Genomic DNA, 15,673 nt, shown 5'->3' with positions numbered 1-15,673 from the left:
TTAGCTCGCCGTATCGAGACACAGGCTATTTTTAGACGTAATCTCCTGCACCTTTGTTGCCTGGAAACCATATCTGACAATATGTTCAGGGTGTGTGTCTTTTCATATTTTTTTTTTCCAACTGGTTGATGTCATTAGGAACACGGCAGGTTGAGGTTCTTTTGATTTACAGTGAGTGTGGGAATAAAAAGAAATGATGTGGGACTGTATTTTCCTGCAGCAGTCATCAAGCTGCTCCATCATTTTCTGAGTAAGTGCCGTGTTGTCAGGAGCTTTGCATATCTCCTCCGCTCCCGTGTGCTCGTCATTCATTTTGGACAGTGGCGGTTTTAGTGGAAAAGTTGACGTGAACCTCTCTGCAGATCGTTGAACCTGTTAACCCTTTGGTTTCATGTGTTGTTGACCGAAGGTTCTTCTGGATGATCCACCATCAAGGTGTCCTTATTAGTTTCAGACTGGTAAACTGACCAGTTTTTAGTTGTTTCATCGTATATTATTGAATTGATGACGTTTGTAACAATAAACTCCTCTCCAGCCTGTAACCTCAAGTTAAAAGCACATTGTGTCCGTGCATTTCTCACCAATTCAACTGAAAGTGTATTTTCTAGTTCAGACTGACACGCCGGTGATTTTCCTAATTTCAGTTTAAAAGTACGCCGTGTCTCCGCCGCCACGAGCTCGTATCAGAGACGCAGTCGACACTTTAAGTGTGGCTGCGGCACCAAGTGCATTAAAAAGCGCCTTGTCCGCTCCTACATATTGACACTGTGTTCAATTTTCCTGTCAGGCCCTTCGTTTTAAGTTAAAGCAACTTTATAACACATCGTGTTCGTCTCTTTTTACAAAGGGCACCAGGTCTTTTTTCACGTCTTCCAGCAGCAACTTGGGGAAAAAAAAAAAGTGTATTGACGTCCATCCGGTCACCACATGTACGACCTGCAGAAATTCAAAAGATGGAGTTTATTCAGATTCACTGCACGAACAGTCAAACCAGGACGTGCAGTGGAAGTTGGATTTCTAATTATGAGTCTTGTAGCTTGGAATCAAGGTGTCAGAAAGCCTGAATTGTGATTTTAAGTATTACGATAACAATATGTGTTTGAGCTATGAGATTTTTCGTTGAAGTTACGGTGCTCTACTAACATGTTTCAGCTGAATAATAAGTTTCCTTTCAGTTTGCAGAGTGAATAAACAGTGCAGGATGTTGCAAGTCGACATGGTGATTCCATCCATGCATACATCCATACATCCATCCATCCATCCATCCATCCATCCATCCATCTTCCACTGCTTATCCAGGACCGGGTCGCGGGGTCAGCAGTCTAAGCAGAAATGCACAGACTCCCCTGTCCCCAGACACTTCCTCCAGCCCTCATGGTGATTCGATTGGTCTAAAATAAGCTCAGCTGAAGCGTGGAACTCATGCTCAGAGAAAACATGCAGACTTCTCGGAGACTGTTTCAATGGGGCTAGTGACGAGCCGCGTGACTCGCTGGAGCGAAACGCCCTCAGATGCACGCTCAGTTGCGTTTGGAGCTGCAAACCGGCCACCATGAAAGCAAAGCGATGGGTGTTTGAAAGTGGCCAGGCGAGCCCGTAAAGCCACGGTGGCAGATGGCCGCAGGGATGTTTGGTGGATGCGTTGCTAATGGGAGCTTTAGCTTCCCTCCTCACTCCTAAACGCCTCCGACTTACAGTAAGCCCAGATTTTAATCAACATTGCACTGTGTGGGCCTTCGCTGCGAGTCTGCTGCACTGCGCCTCGGGCAAAAACATTCAGCGGATCATTTAGGGCTCATCTGTTTCCGTGTGTGATTCATTCCCCGCTCGCCGCGTTGCTGGCGAGAGGGCGCACCGGCCGGGTGAGTGATGGCGGTGATTTTGGTGTGAGATTGAGAAGACGAGCGCCTTTTAATGGACCCGTCAGAAGCGGCTCCGTCGGCGCTCACTGGCCCTCGTGAATCACTCAACTCCAAAAGAGGGAGCGCTGCCGCGTGAATTTTGTCATATTTACTCCCGTCCACACGAGAGGTGTAAGCAAGCACAGATGTGGGGAAGCACAGTTACAGCAGGAGGCTGCGTGTAATGATTTCCCCAAGGATATTAGGATAATTGTCAGGCATGATAGGGAGTGGTAGGACCTATTAGCATTCCCTCTTATTGTGTTTACAGATTGCTTGACACTAATAGATCAGGACTCGTGTCTCTTCTCCCCAGTTCCGCACGCAGTCTGGGTGTTAATTTCCCCGATCTGGGAAACAGGAGGATTAAAGTGCTTTGAATTAAACAGCAGAAGGCAGTGAGTCTACATTGTAATGTATGCACACAAATCTGTTTACGTCTGATCTCTGCATCCAGCGGCGCTCGCCGAGGGTGGTTTCCCTTGTCACTTCAGGCTGCTGAGATCGGTGGCTTTGAGGGAAATGTTCAGAGAAAAGCGGTTCATCGTCTGCAAACGATGGGAACCCCAAACGGAAGCTGTCTGCCTGACTTACGCCAAAGCGTGCTGACGCAGGAACGAGATTCCTAAGTTGCGCGCGCGTGTGTGAAAATCTCTAATTCCCGACCCAGACCCTGACCCCGACCTTTGACCTGCAGAGAAGGCAAACAACTTGTTCACTTTGATTGTTGGTCAAAAGTTATCAGGGACTTCCGCTGCCATAAGCTGACATTTGACCGGGTTTGACCTGACTGGACCTCCAGGGTAAACCACTGAGCAGTGCGTCGTTCTATCAGCCCCAGCAGTAACTTCGATCAGCACTGAATCAACTGACGTTCTGTTTTCTAGACCACCACCCTGATCGGACTGCTGAAGACGGCGCGCCTTCTGCGTCTGGTCCGGGTGGCCAGGAAGCTGGACCGGTACTCGGAGTACGGCGCTGCCGTCCTCATGCTCCTCATGTGCATCTTCGCCCTCATCGCCCACTGGTTGGCCTGCATCTGGTACGCCATCGGCAACGTGGAGAAGCCGTACCTGGAGCACAAGATCGGCTGGCTGGACAACCTGGGGGTGTCCATAGGTACCGTCCTGTTGTGTCTCTCCTCCATCTTACTTTTCATTTTTAGGAATTAACCGTCTGCTTTGTTGGATTTATTCAAGGGAAGAAATACAACTACAGTGACCCCAGCTCGGGCCCTTCCATCAAAGATAAGTACGTGACGGCGCTCTACTTCACCTTCAGCAGTCTGACCAGCGTGGGCTTCGGGAACGTCTCCCCCAACACCAACTCGGAGAAGATCTTCTCCATCTGTGTCATGCTCATTGGATGTGAGTGACGGCTGAGTCATACCCGCTTTTAATCCCGTTATGTCGGAAACTCTCTGTCATCAGAGCTGCGGGGGAAACCGGGCTTGTGTATTCAGTGTGTTTTGCAGACGCCGAGAGTGTGTATAAGATGTTTAAAGATTCACGGTAAAGAAACAAACACTCTGAGGAGCTCGCTTCAGTCCGGAATGATTTCATTTAGCAAACAGCGTTAGAACAAGTCTCCAATCAAGAGGTGGACAAACAGAGCCTCAACTGTTCAAATGTCATGAATATGGATGAATATTACTCAATAGCTGTTTGCCTGACTCACAGTCTGACTTTTCTACCATTTCTGGAGAATTAAGTCTCAAACAAAGCAAATCTTTTGTCATCAGGCAACAGTTTTCCTCAAAACACGTACATTGAGTTTTTGCTTGGTGGTTGAAGGTGTCAAACTGCTGATGGGGAGCGTGGTAAGTCCAGTCAGGATGTTCTCCAGGTCTCCAAACTCAACATTTATCATCCGCAGTGAGACACAGCCGTCACGTTATGTAACGTGACCGACTGGCTAATGCACCATTCTTCTATTTAAGCGTCACGATTTATTTACTGACGGACGGTTGATTGATTGAATTCAGCAATTTGTTCTTAACGCGCCTCTTTCCTCACCAGCCCTGATGTACGCCAGCATCTTCGGCAACGTGTCGGCCATCATCCAGCGGCTGTACTCGGGCACGGCCAGGTATCACCTCCAGATGCTGCGGGTCAAGGAGTTCATCCGCTTCCACCAGATCCCCAACCCTCTGAGGCAGCGGCTGGAGGAGTACTTCCAGCACGCCTGGACATACACCAACGGCATCGACATGAACATGGTACGAGAGGGAGCGGGCGCGCCGCCCAGACTTCCTTCACCCCTCGACCTTCTTCGTCCTCTTCCTCTTTCCGACCTGTATGAGTTTGACGTTCTGAGCGTTTCTGCTGAGCTTGTCCTGTCCTGGCTCCCGCCGCAGCCTCACGGGCATAGTGCGGCGATTCAGTCCAGAACCGACTATGCGATGTTGAGTGGAAGTGAAAGCCACCGGCACTGTGGTGCAAGCACAGTCCCTCTGGCTTCTCCCGTCACGATACTGCTCATGGTACTTATCTGAGTTTGTCTCTTCCATGTCTGCCTCATGTCAAATGGAATGACTGCGCCACTCTGGTAAGAGCAGGAGGTACATGTGCTAACACGACTCATCAGTGTTCCTCAGTGGTAGAGCTTCATTTTAGACGTGTCTCACACCAGTAGTGGAATGCTTTGTTAGCTTTTAGTCACAAATCACTTGTAATATTCAGACTAGTCTCTTTTTTTTCCCATCACTTTACCCGAACATGCATGTTACAGTACAGCATTTTCCCCTCAGTGTGTCACGTGTTACGCACAATCCCTTTTCCAGAAAAGCTGGGACGGCCGGTGAAACTCTGAAGTGCAAATCATTTGAAAAGAGCACAAACAAGACATTACATATCCACTCTTTTTTTTCTGCGATTTCTTTGCTACTCTATGTATTACATAAAATACCTACATGATTGATTAATGAAACGACAATACAATCAAACCAAACACTCAACACACAAAGCAGGAGTGTGAGAAAGTCACATCTCCAAATTGTTATCAACAATGAGAACTATGTTAATACTCTATAGATTGATGACTGGCAACATTTTGGGAGGTATTATAAATATTTCAGTGATCCAGTTGCAAAAAAATTAAGATTTTTCAACATTGTACGTCTGCAAACTGATTTTTCTGTGAATAGCTGAACTGCACCATAGTTTAGTTATTTTGTACATCATATTATAGCATTATTTAATTTGTGGTAGAAACGAGGCGGAAGAAAGAAGTCCCACAATCGGGGAAAATTTACTAAAAACAAAAAAACAAATTGGGTGTTTGCTTCTAGTTGAAGTTGCCTCCAAAAAAGTGAAAGATTACTGCTAATCAGAAGACCAAATACAGAAGCTTTAAGCCGTTTACATCATTTATGCTGCATCAATTCTGATCGTTTCATCCTGTTTTCAGTCACATTCAGTCTTCAAATGATTTGCACGCGACTGCAGTTGCACCTTTTTTGGGATCGGGGTTGTGCACGAATACACACTCGTGCTGTAAAAGAGCTGCAGAGGAGGATTCGCATCACGCCGTTGAGTGAGGAGACGCTGCGGCAGACACTGTGCATGCGGTCCCCCCCCCCCTCCTACTTTGTGCATGAGATGTGTGTATTTGAAAGCCGGCGTTGATCTGGTACCAGAGACAGAGTGAATCACGCCTGCAGAGTGGGCACAGCCTCGCCCGGGCCCACTCGTGGGAGGCCTGGCTGTGCGCGCGGCGGCGGCGGCACCTGCGCTTGCCAAATGTTGTTCAGTCTTTCCTTTCCAAAATCTACTCATCAGTTTTTTGTTGCGAGCAACAAAAAGACCTGTCAGAGCCCAGAAATCCAGCTCAGGGAACATTTCTTCTCTCCTGTGCTTGTGGCGTTAGCACATTGTATTCTTTGTTTTTGTGTGCGTGTGTGTGTGTGTGTGTGTGTAAATGACTAAATTGAGAGGTGTTTCTTCTTGTTTTTTTTTTATTCGAAGCTCTTTTTCTTGCCGTCCAGTGGATGTGGCTCTTATTTACAGTCAGTTGAAGTTGTGGCGGAGCTGTAGTAGTTTTGTCAGTGGTCTCTGTGTGTTTGTCTTGAAAGGGTAAGTGAAATATGTTCTTATGTTCCAGGAAGGCCTCATGAAAATGTCAAGATCAGTTTTTTCAGATTTCAGTTTTGTACTTCTTCGTGATTTGTTATTCTGGAGTCGGTTTGGGAAAGTTTAAAACTCAACTCTTCCCCTTTAAAAAAAAAAAAAAAAATCACATTCAGTTTAACCGTAATAATGTCAAAGTGAATATATATTATATAGACAGATATATTTATATGGGTTAGTGATGGAGGTGGTGAACATTATTTTTAAACAGAAAGATTTAAATATGCTGATATCTAAATATTAAGAAAGGGCCACCACAGCAGAGCACAAGAGGATGGAGAAACCTGAATACAAGGGAAAGAAATACCTTTTGAAATGCAAATTCTGATCGCGCTCAAACACAATAACAAATTTTTAGCTTCTCACCGGCTCTTATTTTTCCCGATTTGTGTGCATGTGACAGAAAATTTTATGACATGTAAATTTTGGGTCAAAGCATCGATCGAGTTTGTTTTATGAAATAATTCTTTGAGGCAGAGTTTTTATGATTAGCTTCTTGAACGTTCGAGGGAATGGTTTATGGGGTAGATTAATTCTCCGTAGCTCCAGAAAGGCGACGTCAGCACTGAACCTGTGTTTATCTGCAGCTTCTCGGTCCCTTAATGTTCTGTCTCGTCTCTCATCTAAAGCTGCTCCAAAGAAACAGCCAGTCGTACCTCTCTGCAGAGCAAAAAAAAAAAAAAAACACATTGCAGGCAATTTCCACTGCAGGTTGTAATAGGTTTTGAGAAGAAGGAAAGAACACAAGTGGCAATTGTATTAAATTCCTCTGGAAAGTCAGCCAATTCGACCTGCAACTTCACCCCCAAAACCAAAAGCCCAGCACGCACCCGAAGCCACAACCTGAAAGCTGAAAGCGCCTCTGGCGTCACGCCCGACCCCCCCCCCCCCCCACTGCTCACGTTTGCTTTGACCCATCTGTCACTCTCAGGTGCTGAAGGGTTTTCCAGAGTGCCTGCAGGCAGACATCTGCCTCCACCTCAACAAGAGCCTCCTGCAGGGCTGCAAGGCGTTCCGCGGGGCCACCAAGGGCTGCCTGCGGGCGCTGGCCATGAGGTTCAAGACCACCCACGCCCCGCCCGGCGACACGCTGGTCCACGGCGGAGACGTGCTGACCGCGCTCTACTTCATCTCCCGCGGCTCCATCGAAATCCTCAAGGACGACGTGGTGGTGGCCATCTTGGGTGGGTCTGTCGCACGGCATCCAGATGTAATCACAGTACATCTCCTCCAGCTGCTGCAGGTGGATCCTGCGGAGCTTTTCACAGGCTTCTTATTTTCCTCCTTCCCTTTTTTTTTTAAATGACTATCCGTGACGCCAGTAACCACCCCCCCCACACACACACACACCCAACCCCGACACTTCAGGGTCACGATGAGCAAGAGCCACAGGAGGAGGAATTGTAGGTTACACGCAAGTCAGCATTTCTCGGCAGCAGAAACTGCTGATTGCTCACTTTCGCTCCATGCATCATTTTTAAGGACCCCACCGGGGTTTTATTTATCTGCTCTTACCCCACATTCCCATCGATTCTGCTCTTTCTCTTCATGTTCATTCCAGGTGTGGAGGAAAATATTGGCGCACTCGAATATCCCAATATTTAACGTTGTGATATCAGATATGGATTTTTAATGAAGCCTCGAACAAATAACAATAAACTCATACAGTTAAACTTCGCTCTTTTCCTTTTTCATGCAACTGAATTTGATCAAATTACTGTTCTTCAGATGGCATTGACAGCTTGAATTATGGTGCATAACATTATTCCTTTTCTGTTCTTGGGCCTTCTGAGCCCCCGTAGTCACGGAGCAGAGGGCGGTGGAGCCTGCGGTGGTTCCATATAGGTCATTAGTCAGTGAGCAGTGGATTATTTGGCCTGCCTGACTTCACGAACCGTCGTCGTGGAAATCCATTGGTTATCTGACCGCGGTGGCCTTTAGCCTCCGCGGCGTCCCGCCGGGGAGGCGTCGGGCTCTCCGGTAGGTCACATGCCGGATTGATTCCAGCTGCAGCCCTTCTGCTCTTCCGCAGGTAAGAACGACATCTTCGGCGAGATGATCCACCTGTTCGCCAAGCCGGGGAAGTCGTGCGCGGATGTGCGGGCACTGAGCTACTGCGACCTGCACACCATCCAGAGGGAGGAGATTCTGGAGGTGCTGGACATGTATCCAGAATTTGCCGACCACTTCCTCACCAACCTGGAACTGACCTTCGACCTCCGGGATGAAAACGCAAAGGTACGGCGAACTGTGGACTCCTGCTCTGCAGGTGCATGCTGGGGGAAAAAAAAGACACACGAGTCTGCAGAGGCTTAATTTATCCTCCGAAAGGAAAGTTCGGCCTTTTGGTTATTTATTCAGCGGATGAGAAAGAGGAGAGGAGACACACGAGTCGCTGCTGGTAGGATTACATCAAAAAACAGCTGTTCCAACATGACTTTGCTGCGTTTGCCGAGGAAATGCTGGTTTCGGCGCCGCGCCGATCTAGTTACCCGCTAGAACTGAAGCACGCCTGTTCTTCTCTTACAGACCAGTTACTCGCAAGCAGCCAATCCCAACGCCGACTCCGTGGCGTGTCCGAGGCGGGTCTCGTACAGACGGAAGTCCTCCACAGGTCAGACAACGTCACCGCTCTTCACACGGTTACTGCTTAGGAAGGCAGCATCTGAGGCTGTCCTTCAGTTTGGTGAAAGCTCGCATTTACAGGAAAAGGCTTTGTTTTTTACGAAAACATTCTCAAACTGGTACATTGTTATTGCCGCTGTTTCTCAGGCAGCTTCACACGAGCCCCCGCTGTGCAAAAGACAGATGTTTGAATAATGTATGAAAGCTGTAACAATGCCGTATCCTCCAGAAAATTATTTTCGCGCTGTACGCACCTAAAGCGCCGCGTGGCTTCCCCCCGTGCGTCTTTCTGGAGGCTCGCCGTCACGGAGAAAGACCGAGTCACTGCGGCAGAATTAATGGCCGTCTCTGAACCCCCAAGGGTGAGTCCTTGGTGGGACGGGGCCGTCCAATTCGGGACCTTCACGGGCGAGACAAGACTCGGGGAACACATAATGAAGCAGGCTTCGAAGCGTGCGGCGTTCTGCTTTTAGTCTCTCTCTCAGGAGCTGGCTTTGGAAGGATCTGGTGCAACGGTCAGCGATTCATTGATGGAGCGTTGCAGAGATGTTGCCCTGCCAGTGATGCATCACTCACATTAACTAACAGCCAATAAGCCGAGCATCCTCTTTGGCCAAATAGATAATGAGGAAATATAGAGGCCATTTCCTGAGAAAGAAATTCAATCGATTCCACTATATATGTGTTTTGTTTTTTTTTTCCCCTGGACTTTTATATATATTTCCAATAATCCCTGGTTAAATATGGATGATAGATCTGCAGAATTCAGACTAACAAGTGCTTCTTAAACCAGTAACATTTGGAGAGATCTTGTATTGAGGCAATAATAAATATCCTTTAAAGAAGACCGTCCTTCAAGAGAAGTGTATAATGAGAAATGTAGAGGCCGCTTCTTCTTAAAGGAAGAATGTTCTCTGTCTCTTGTGGAAAACATTGTTAAGGCTGCACTCTGTGATGAACTGAATTTCGACAGATTTGCAGCAGAAAATACACTTTTAGGGGAAGAAACAGAAAACAACTGAATTTTCTCTGACACCAAATTGTTTATTAAAAAAACTGGAGTCCTATTTCTGAGGGAAGATTGGTCTCCATTAGATCTATTTCTGAATTGTTGGGAAAAGAACTCTGAGATTTATTGATGGAGCATTATAAAAATACAGCCTGACATTAAGAAACAGCCAATAAAAAGAGCAGCTGGGAAACTGGAGTCCGTTCCCGGCGTCAGCGGTTCAAACAGTCGGTTTTCTCCCGGTAATGTTTGAGTTACATAATGAAGCCTCTGTGATGTGAAGAGTCCACTTAACATACTTAACACTGCTCTCACTCGTTGGCAGTCTGCGATCATGACTGTGTCCAGGTCCAAATCCAGCCTGAGAGCACCAGTGTTACATAAAAGTAAGATTAGGAGCTGAAGGAGATCCACTTAATCAACCGCCGCTTATTTTCATGGAAAGTCTGTTTGACTCTCGGCGGCATCGGAAATCAAGAATCAAAACTGGGTTTTCTTCCGAGCGCAGGCGAGGGTTAAGACTTTTCCAAAAAACCCGCTCTGATTTTCTGAGCCCGCTTCTCTGCCGCCCCCTCAAGAACTGTGTGTTCTGCTTGGATACATCTCCTTCACAGCTAGCTAAACAGAGCATCATCCCCTCCCCCTCCCCCTCCCCCTCCCCCGGACAGCGGGGCGGCTTCTCCGCCACGCCGTGTTCGAGCCCCGGCGCCCTGACGCGGCGGGATCTCTTGTAATGTGACTTCTAACAGCCGGGAGGGGGAGCGGCGACTTGGAGACGGAGACGGGGACGGGAGCCTCGGCGCAGCAGCGTTCAGCAGTTTGGCTACGATTCCAGCAAATCGAATGGGTCGCCATGGTTACAGGCCGTCTGCATGCACCGTCACCGGCTCCCAATATAACGCGAGCAAGGGGACAGAGAGTGTGGCGAGCGAGCAGTCCATTTCACCGTCCAGCAGCCGGCAGATCCTGCTGCCGTCCATCAGCCGTGAAGATTCGGGGTTCAGCTCAGTTTAGCGAGCCGTGACTTTCAGGTCCAGAGCGACGTCCAGAGCGGCGTCCGCACCGTTTAAGGCCCATATTTCACTCGGTACTGACGATCGAGCATCAGAGATGAGAAATCTGATCAGATTTGTAACGTTTTTCTCAGCTCAGTGGCAGTTAGGAGGTTGAGAAGTGTCGACAGATTATAGGTTTCAAACTCTTCCCATGGTGCTCACCGATTATCGATTATTTCCAGCAGAATTGGGGTTTTAAGTCACACATCCTCAGATTTTATTGGTGATGTAACAGTTTTTATCTTTTCGCTAGCTCCACTGGTGTACGTCTCCTTATCGCCAGCTCTAAAATACTCAGATCTCAGACCTGTCCATCACCTGAATCCGGTTTCACCATATTGGATTGCTCTGCATTTCGTTTCTTTTTACAGGTCATTCCAACCATTAGCGGCCTTTGTGTTTGGTTACGTGACATTAAACGGCTCGCAGCTGAATTCTCCATTAACGCTGCTTGTCCTCACCTGAACCCCGAAGCAAAACACTCACTACCTGTTGTCGGAGATAATGAGGCAACGCAGCATCCCCGGAGAAGTCGGCGTTCCCTCTGCTGCACTTCCTGACTGCCGTCCTCTCCCGGCAGGCTCCCAAAGGCAGGGCAGGCAGACCTACGCCTCGGAGGAGAGGAGGGAATCCGCCGAAGAGGGGGAGGACGAGGAGGACGAGGAGGAGGAGGAGCAGAGGCCTCTGTGCTCCGGTGTGCTGGGTTACCCGGTGGTGAGGGACCACGCCCTGGGTCTGGGGCTGAGTGGGGCCCAGGGTGGGGCCCCGGCCGAGAACGGCGCGCAGAGCCAGGAATATAAAGGTGACGCTCATATTGATTTATTTTGACTGTTCTGTTGAAAAACAAAGGAAATGCTTTGTCCCCTTTACTTTTTGATTGTTAACAAACAAAGCCGGGCGTTTTTCATCCTGGTGATCCTGAGAATCTACAAAGTGGAAGGTTGCAACTCCAAAACTGAAGTTAATTTCGAAGAGCTCCAAAAACCCATAAGCCCTGAGAGAAGAATGTCACACCTATTGAAAGTCCAAACAAGGATTAGGTGTCATTATAGGGAAACATAAACCCGCTTGGTTATAAAATTTAAGAGGATTAGATCCAGCTGCCAGCCCGGGGTCACGGCTCTTCTGATGGGGGATCGAACATACAACCCTGCCATTGAGAGATGACTGGCTCCGCCAGCTGAGCCCCAGGCGCCCCCCTTTGTGATGACTTTATGGTGAAGTCAGGGCGATATTTTAAGTACACTCGACTTGTGATTTATTCTGAGTACAAGTCATCACTATGGAGTGTTTTGATCAGGATCCAGAGTCCAAAACACGAAGGATTTCAGATCTTCGACGATAAAGTAAATGCTTTAAATACCCAGAATCCCCAGTAGGAAGTGGACTCTTCCAATGACAACCCCTATTAATGTACGATGTCGAGGGTTGAGGTAGTGGGCTTGAATTCCTGGATCACTATTCGCTACAATCCACCGTCTCTCCATCAGGTCTCTCTGATATTGATTCCTATAAACCAGGTTTCCTGTTTTCCATGCTCGTGTCTCTCAGCAGAGCTGCCCGGGAACGAGTGGGCGCGGCCCGGCGAGGCGGCGGGAGACTCGGCCCAGTGTCCGGAGACACCGGCCGCGGAGGACGACAGCGACTCGGACCTCACCTACGGAGAGGTGGAGCAACGGCTGGACCTGCTGCAGCAGCACCTCAACAGGTAGAAACCCAGTCGACCCTGCGGAACGCTGTACTTCACTGGATTCTAAAATCAGAGTTTTTCATCTGTCTGCGGTTCAGCTTGGCTGCTGTTTTTCCGGCCTGTAAGCAGAGCGTCCGCCGTGCGAGCAGCTCGTGTAAATCTCAGCCCGTTTGGCCTGTGCAGATGAGGAGGAGGAGGCAGACAGTTATTTATAGCTCGCAGCCGCCAAGAGTTCCCCCGTCAGTCACATCGAGTGGTTTGAGCCGATGTCTGCGTGAAGTCGCAGATTTTCTGCTTTCGATCAGGTTGCGAGATTTCATCAGACTTCAGCTCGGTGTGGAGATCCAGATGAGAGTCCTCCCAGCTGAGTCCTCGGTCGTTACTCAGTCTTTGATCTGCACGTTATTCCTTTATAAGGCCATGTTTGATCACTTCTTCATCATTTCACACTCATTTCAAACTATGACAGTAAACCGACAAAAAAACATGATTACCTCCACGTTGCTAGTTTTGTGTCGAAATAGCAGAAATCTGAAAGAAACCAAGACTTTTTGGAGGAATCTGGTTCTGCCTGTAAAGAGTCTCGGTCAGGTCTGAAAGAATCCAGGTGGCTGCTAACAGCCAACACTTCTTTACCTTTAAGTTAGAAATGGTGGGAATACAAATAAGGGCAATAACGTGGCACTGATGCGCCGGCTGTTTTTGACATGATGCAACCTGCTGCAATAGGAGACGATGCAGGTGCTTTGTTTTCCATCTCATCAGGTAAAATGTGTGAAGTTCACACTTAATTCAAGAGTCAACAGCTGAGGCAAAAACTTACCAGGCTGTGGTAAACAGTTAATCATTGACTTTTGCCGATTAATTGTAGATACTATAAGTTTTATTCCATATTTAAAATCCTCTCTTTGACACAGTGCAAAAAAAAAAAAAAAAAAAAAAAAAAAAAAGATTGCAGTTTTGTCTGTGCGCTTCTTTTTGCCAGATGTAATTCATGCACGTTGATATTTAACAACACATTCAGGATCTGATCTGCAGCCTGAGTTAAACATGAAGGTTAAACATGTTTTTGCAGCTCGCACAGAGTTACTCAAACTTTGGGTCATGACCCAAGAGTGGGTCGCTGAGCTTTGCTATGGAAAAATAAAAATGAAGATACTGAATGGGCCACACATGCATTCCTTGTCTTCAGTCTCCCCCTGGTGTTTGACATGAGCATTAACACCCACCCACTGCTTCAGCGTCCAGCCTCTTCATGAACGTCTCTCTGTCCTCCTCTCAGACTGGAGTCCCAGATGACGGCTGACATCCAGGCCATCCTGCAGCTCCTCCAGAGGCAAACCACGGCTGGCCCGCCCGCCTACAGCACCGTCACCTCCAGCCCCGAGTACCAGAGGCCGGCCGTCAGGATCCAGCCGGCGTCGTCCGTCCAGAGCGAGCTCAGCCTCGGCCCGGCTCCGCCTCGGCCCCAGGTACAACACTGCTACCCAAAACACACAGCATGGGCGTTTGTTACAACAGAATTGTTCAAATCGGAGAAACACAGTTGGACTCCTGTACAGGAAAGAGTACTGATCCCAAAGCTTCCACAGGCCCTGACACCTCTTCTCCATTACGATCCACCAGATGGCTTCAGCTGGTTCTTAGCTTCTGTGTTTTGCATTTCCAGAGTCCCGGCTTAGAGAGGGCCCTGAACAAATCCAAAGAAACCTCCCCAGTCCTCCTCCACACACAGACTCTTCCAGATGGCAACTTCGCCGGACTGCTGGAAGGCGAAGCCGACACGGAGCAGAAGTGCCCCCCGAACGGCGTGGACTCCGCCCAGCGGCTCCGCCGGGTGCCGCAGAGGCCGCCGTCGGGCCGACAGGCCTCTTTACCAGACGTACCCAGCAGCTCAGGAATGTTGGGACTCCACAGGCCGCTGTCTGACCCGGGGCTTCCTGGACAGTAGGACCCCCACCCATCCCCAACTGCCCCACAGTGACTGGAAGTCTTCTCTCAAGCTTGACTCAGGGTCTAAGAAAGAGACTGAATATGCAAAGGATAAAAACTGTAGACTTTCTTCCATTCTTTTTGAGAAAATCTCCCAGATTCCCTCCTCCACATTCCCCTTTAGATGTATAAAGTCCATTTATACAGAGGTATTTATACACTATATTATTATCACCTGTAAAGTCATCATCGACCATGTACATAGTTCAAATAGAACACTGCCAGCAATTCAAGGCACCTGATGTGCTCTTTCTAGAAGATATGCATGATTTTGGTTCTCATCTTTTCTTTTCTGTTGCATGTTCCTCACACTCTGGAACTCACCAGGCCTTCAGGTGTGACCGCGGCATGCTCACAGACTACTGTAGCTAGCAAGTCTGGTTTTCTACGCCCCGTCCCGTCTCACGGGCGACCAAGCTACTTGAAACTCCATGGAGGCATTTCGATGTTTCGCTCCTAAGTGAGCCTTGAAGCTCCTCGTTTATCCGCAGCTCCAAACAAACGGACGGCGCCACACACTCCGGAGGATTCCTGTCTGTATGTTTAGCGTGCCTACTGTACACCACTTTGCCACAAAAGAAGACGACCCACTTCCGATTGAGCTGCGAACGGGCCTCGGCGTGACAATACGACGTGAAGCGGCTGCGTGGACGTCCCATAGCACAACTATGACTTTTATCAGCCTTTGAGAGCAATAATGTCGGGCCAGCACAGCAACATTTCTGGAGTTTAATCCACTCTGGAAAGAATTTTTTAAAAGCTCAACGAGAAGGAACAGCTTTTAGGTCCTGGATTCACTCGCCACGGCGTACACTCACCATGAAACCACCTGCATACCGTTCATGTGGAGTCCAGGTCGACTGTTCAGCTCTGACTGGTGGCGCAGCACTGCTAGCTTACTCACACAGCTAGCTAACTCACACGGTTAGCTAACTCACACGGCTAGCTAACTCACACGGTTAGCTAACTCACACGGTTAGCTAACTCACACGGTTAGCTAACTCACACGGCTAGCTAACTCACACAGTTAGCTAACTCACACGGTTAGCTAACTCACACGGCTAGCTAACTCACACAGTTAGCTAACTCACACGGTTAGCTAACTCACACAGCTGTTTGGCTTCAAATACACACACACACCAACATAAGATTGACGGCTCTATCAGTGTGTTTCCATGCATCTGTTTGTGTGTTTCTTCTGAATGTATATATGTAAACACATCGAAGTCCGTGTGTGAGTCAATATCAACTGGAACATGCGCAGTGTGTGTGTG

The 15,673-nt window shown here is 48.4% G+C and overlaps 1 protein-coding gene across 1 annotated transcript in view; it reads left to right on the top strand.

Annotated features, from left to right (window-relative positions):
- LOC115383624 (potassium voltage-gated channel subfamily H member 7-like) overlaps positions 1–15,161 on the top strand; it is a 54,218-nt gene extending 39,057 nt beyond the window's left edge. The window contains exons 7-16 of the mRNA XM_030085756.1: positions 2,789–3,020; positions 3,101–3,268; positions 3,920–4,119; positions 6,960–7,212; positions 8,061–8,266; positions 8,558–8,642; positions 11,298–11,519; positions 12,272–12,425; positions 13,690–13,879; positions 14,077–15,161. Of these exons, the coding sequence (XP_029941616.1) occupies positions 2,789–3,020; positions 3,101–3,268; positions 3,920–4,119; positions 6,960–7,212; positions 8,061–8,266; positions 8,558–8,642; positions 11,298–11,519; positions 12,272–12,425; positions 13,690–13,879; positions 14,077–14,358 (1,992 nt within the window). The 3' untranslated portion in view covers positions 14,359–15,161. The remainder of the gene's footprint in view (positions 1–2,788; positions 3,021–3,100; positions 3,269–3,919; positions 4,120–6,959; positions 7,213–8,060; positions 8,267–8,557; positions 8,643–11,297; positions 11,520–12,271; positions 12,426–13,689; positions 13,880–14,076) is intronic.
- Positions 15,162–15,673: the final 512 nt, after the last annotated feature.

This window comes from Salarias fasciatus, assembly GCF_902148845.1.
Source record: "Salarias fasciatus chromosome 23 unlocalized genomic scaffold, fSalaFa1.1 super_scaffold_20, whole genome shotgun sequence".
Classification (NCBI taxonomy): domain Eukaryota; kingdom Metazoa; phylum Chordata; class Actinopteri; order Blenniiformes; family Blenniidae; genus Salarias; species Salarias fasciatus.
Note: the sequence above shows the minus strand (reverse complement) of the source record. Positions and strands in the feature narration are given on the sequence as shown.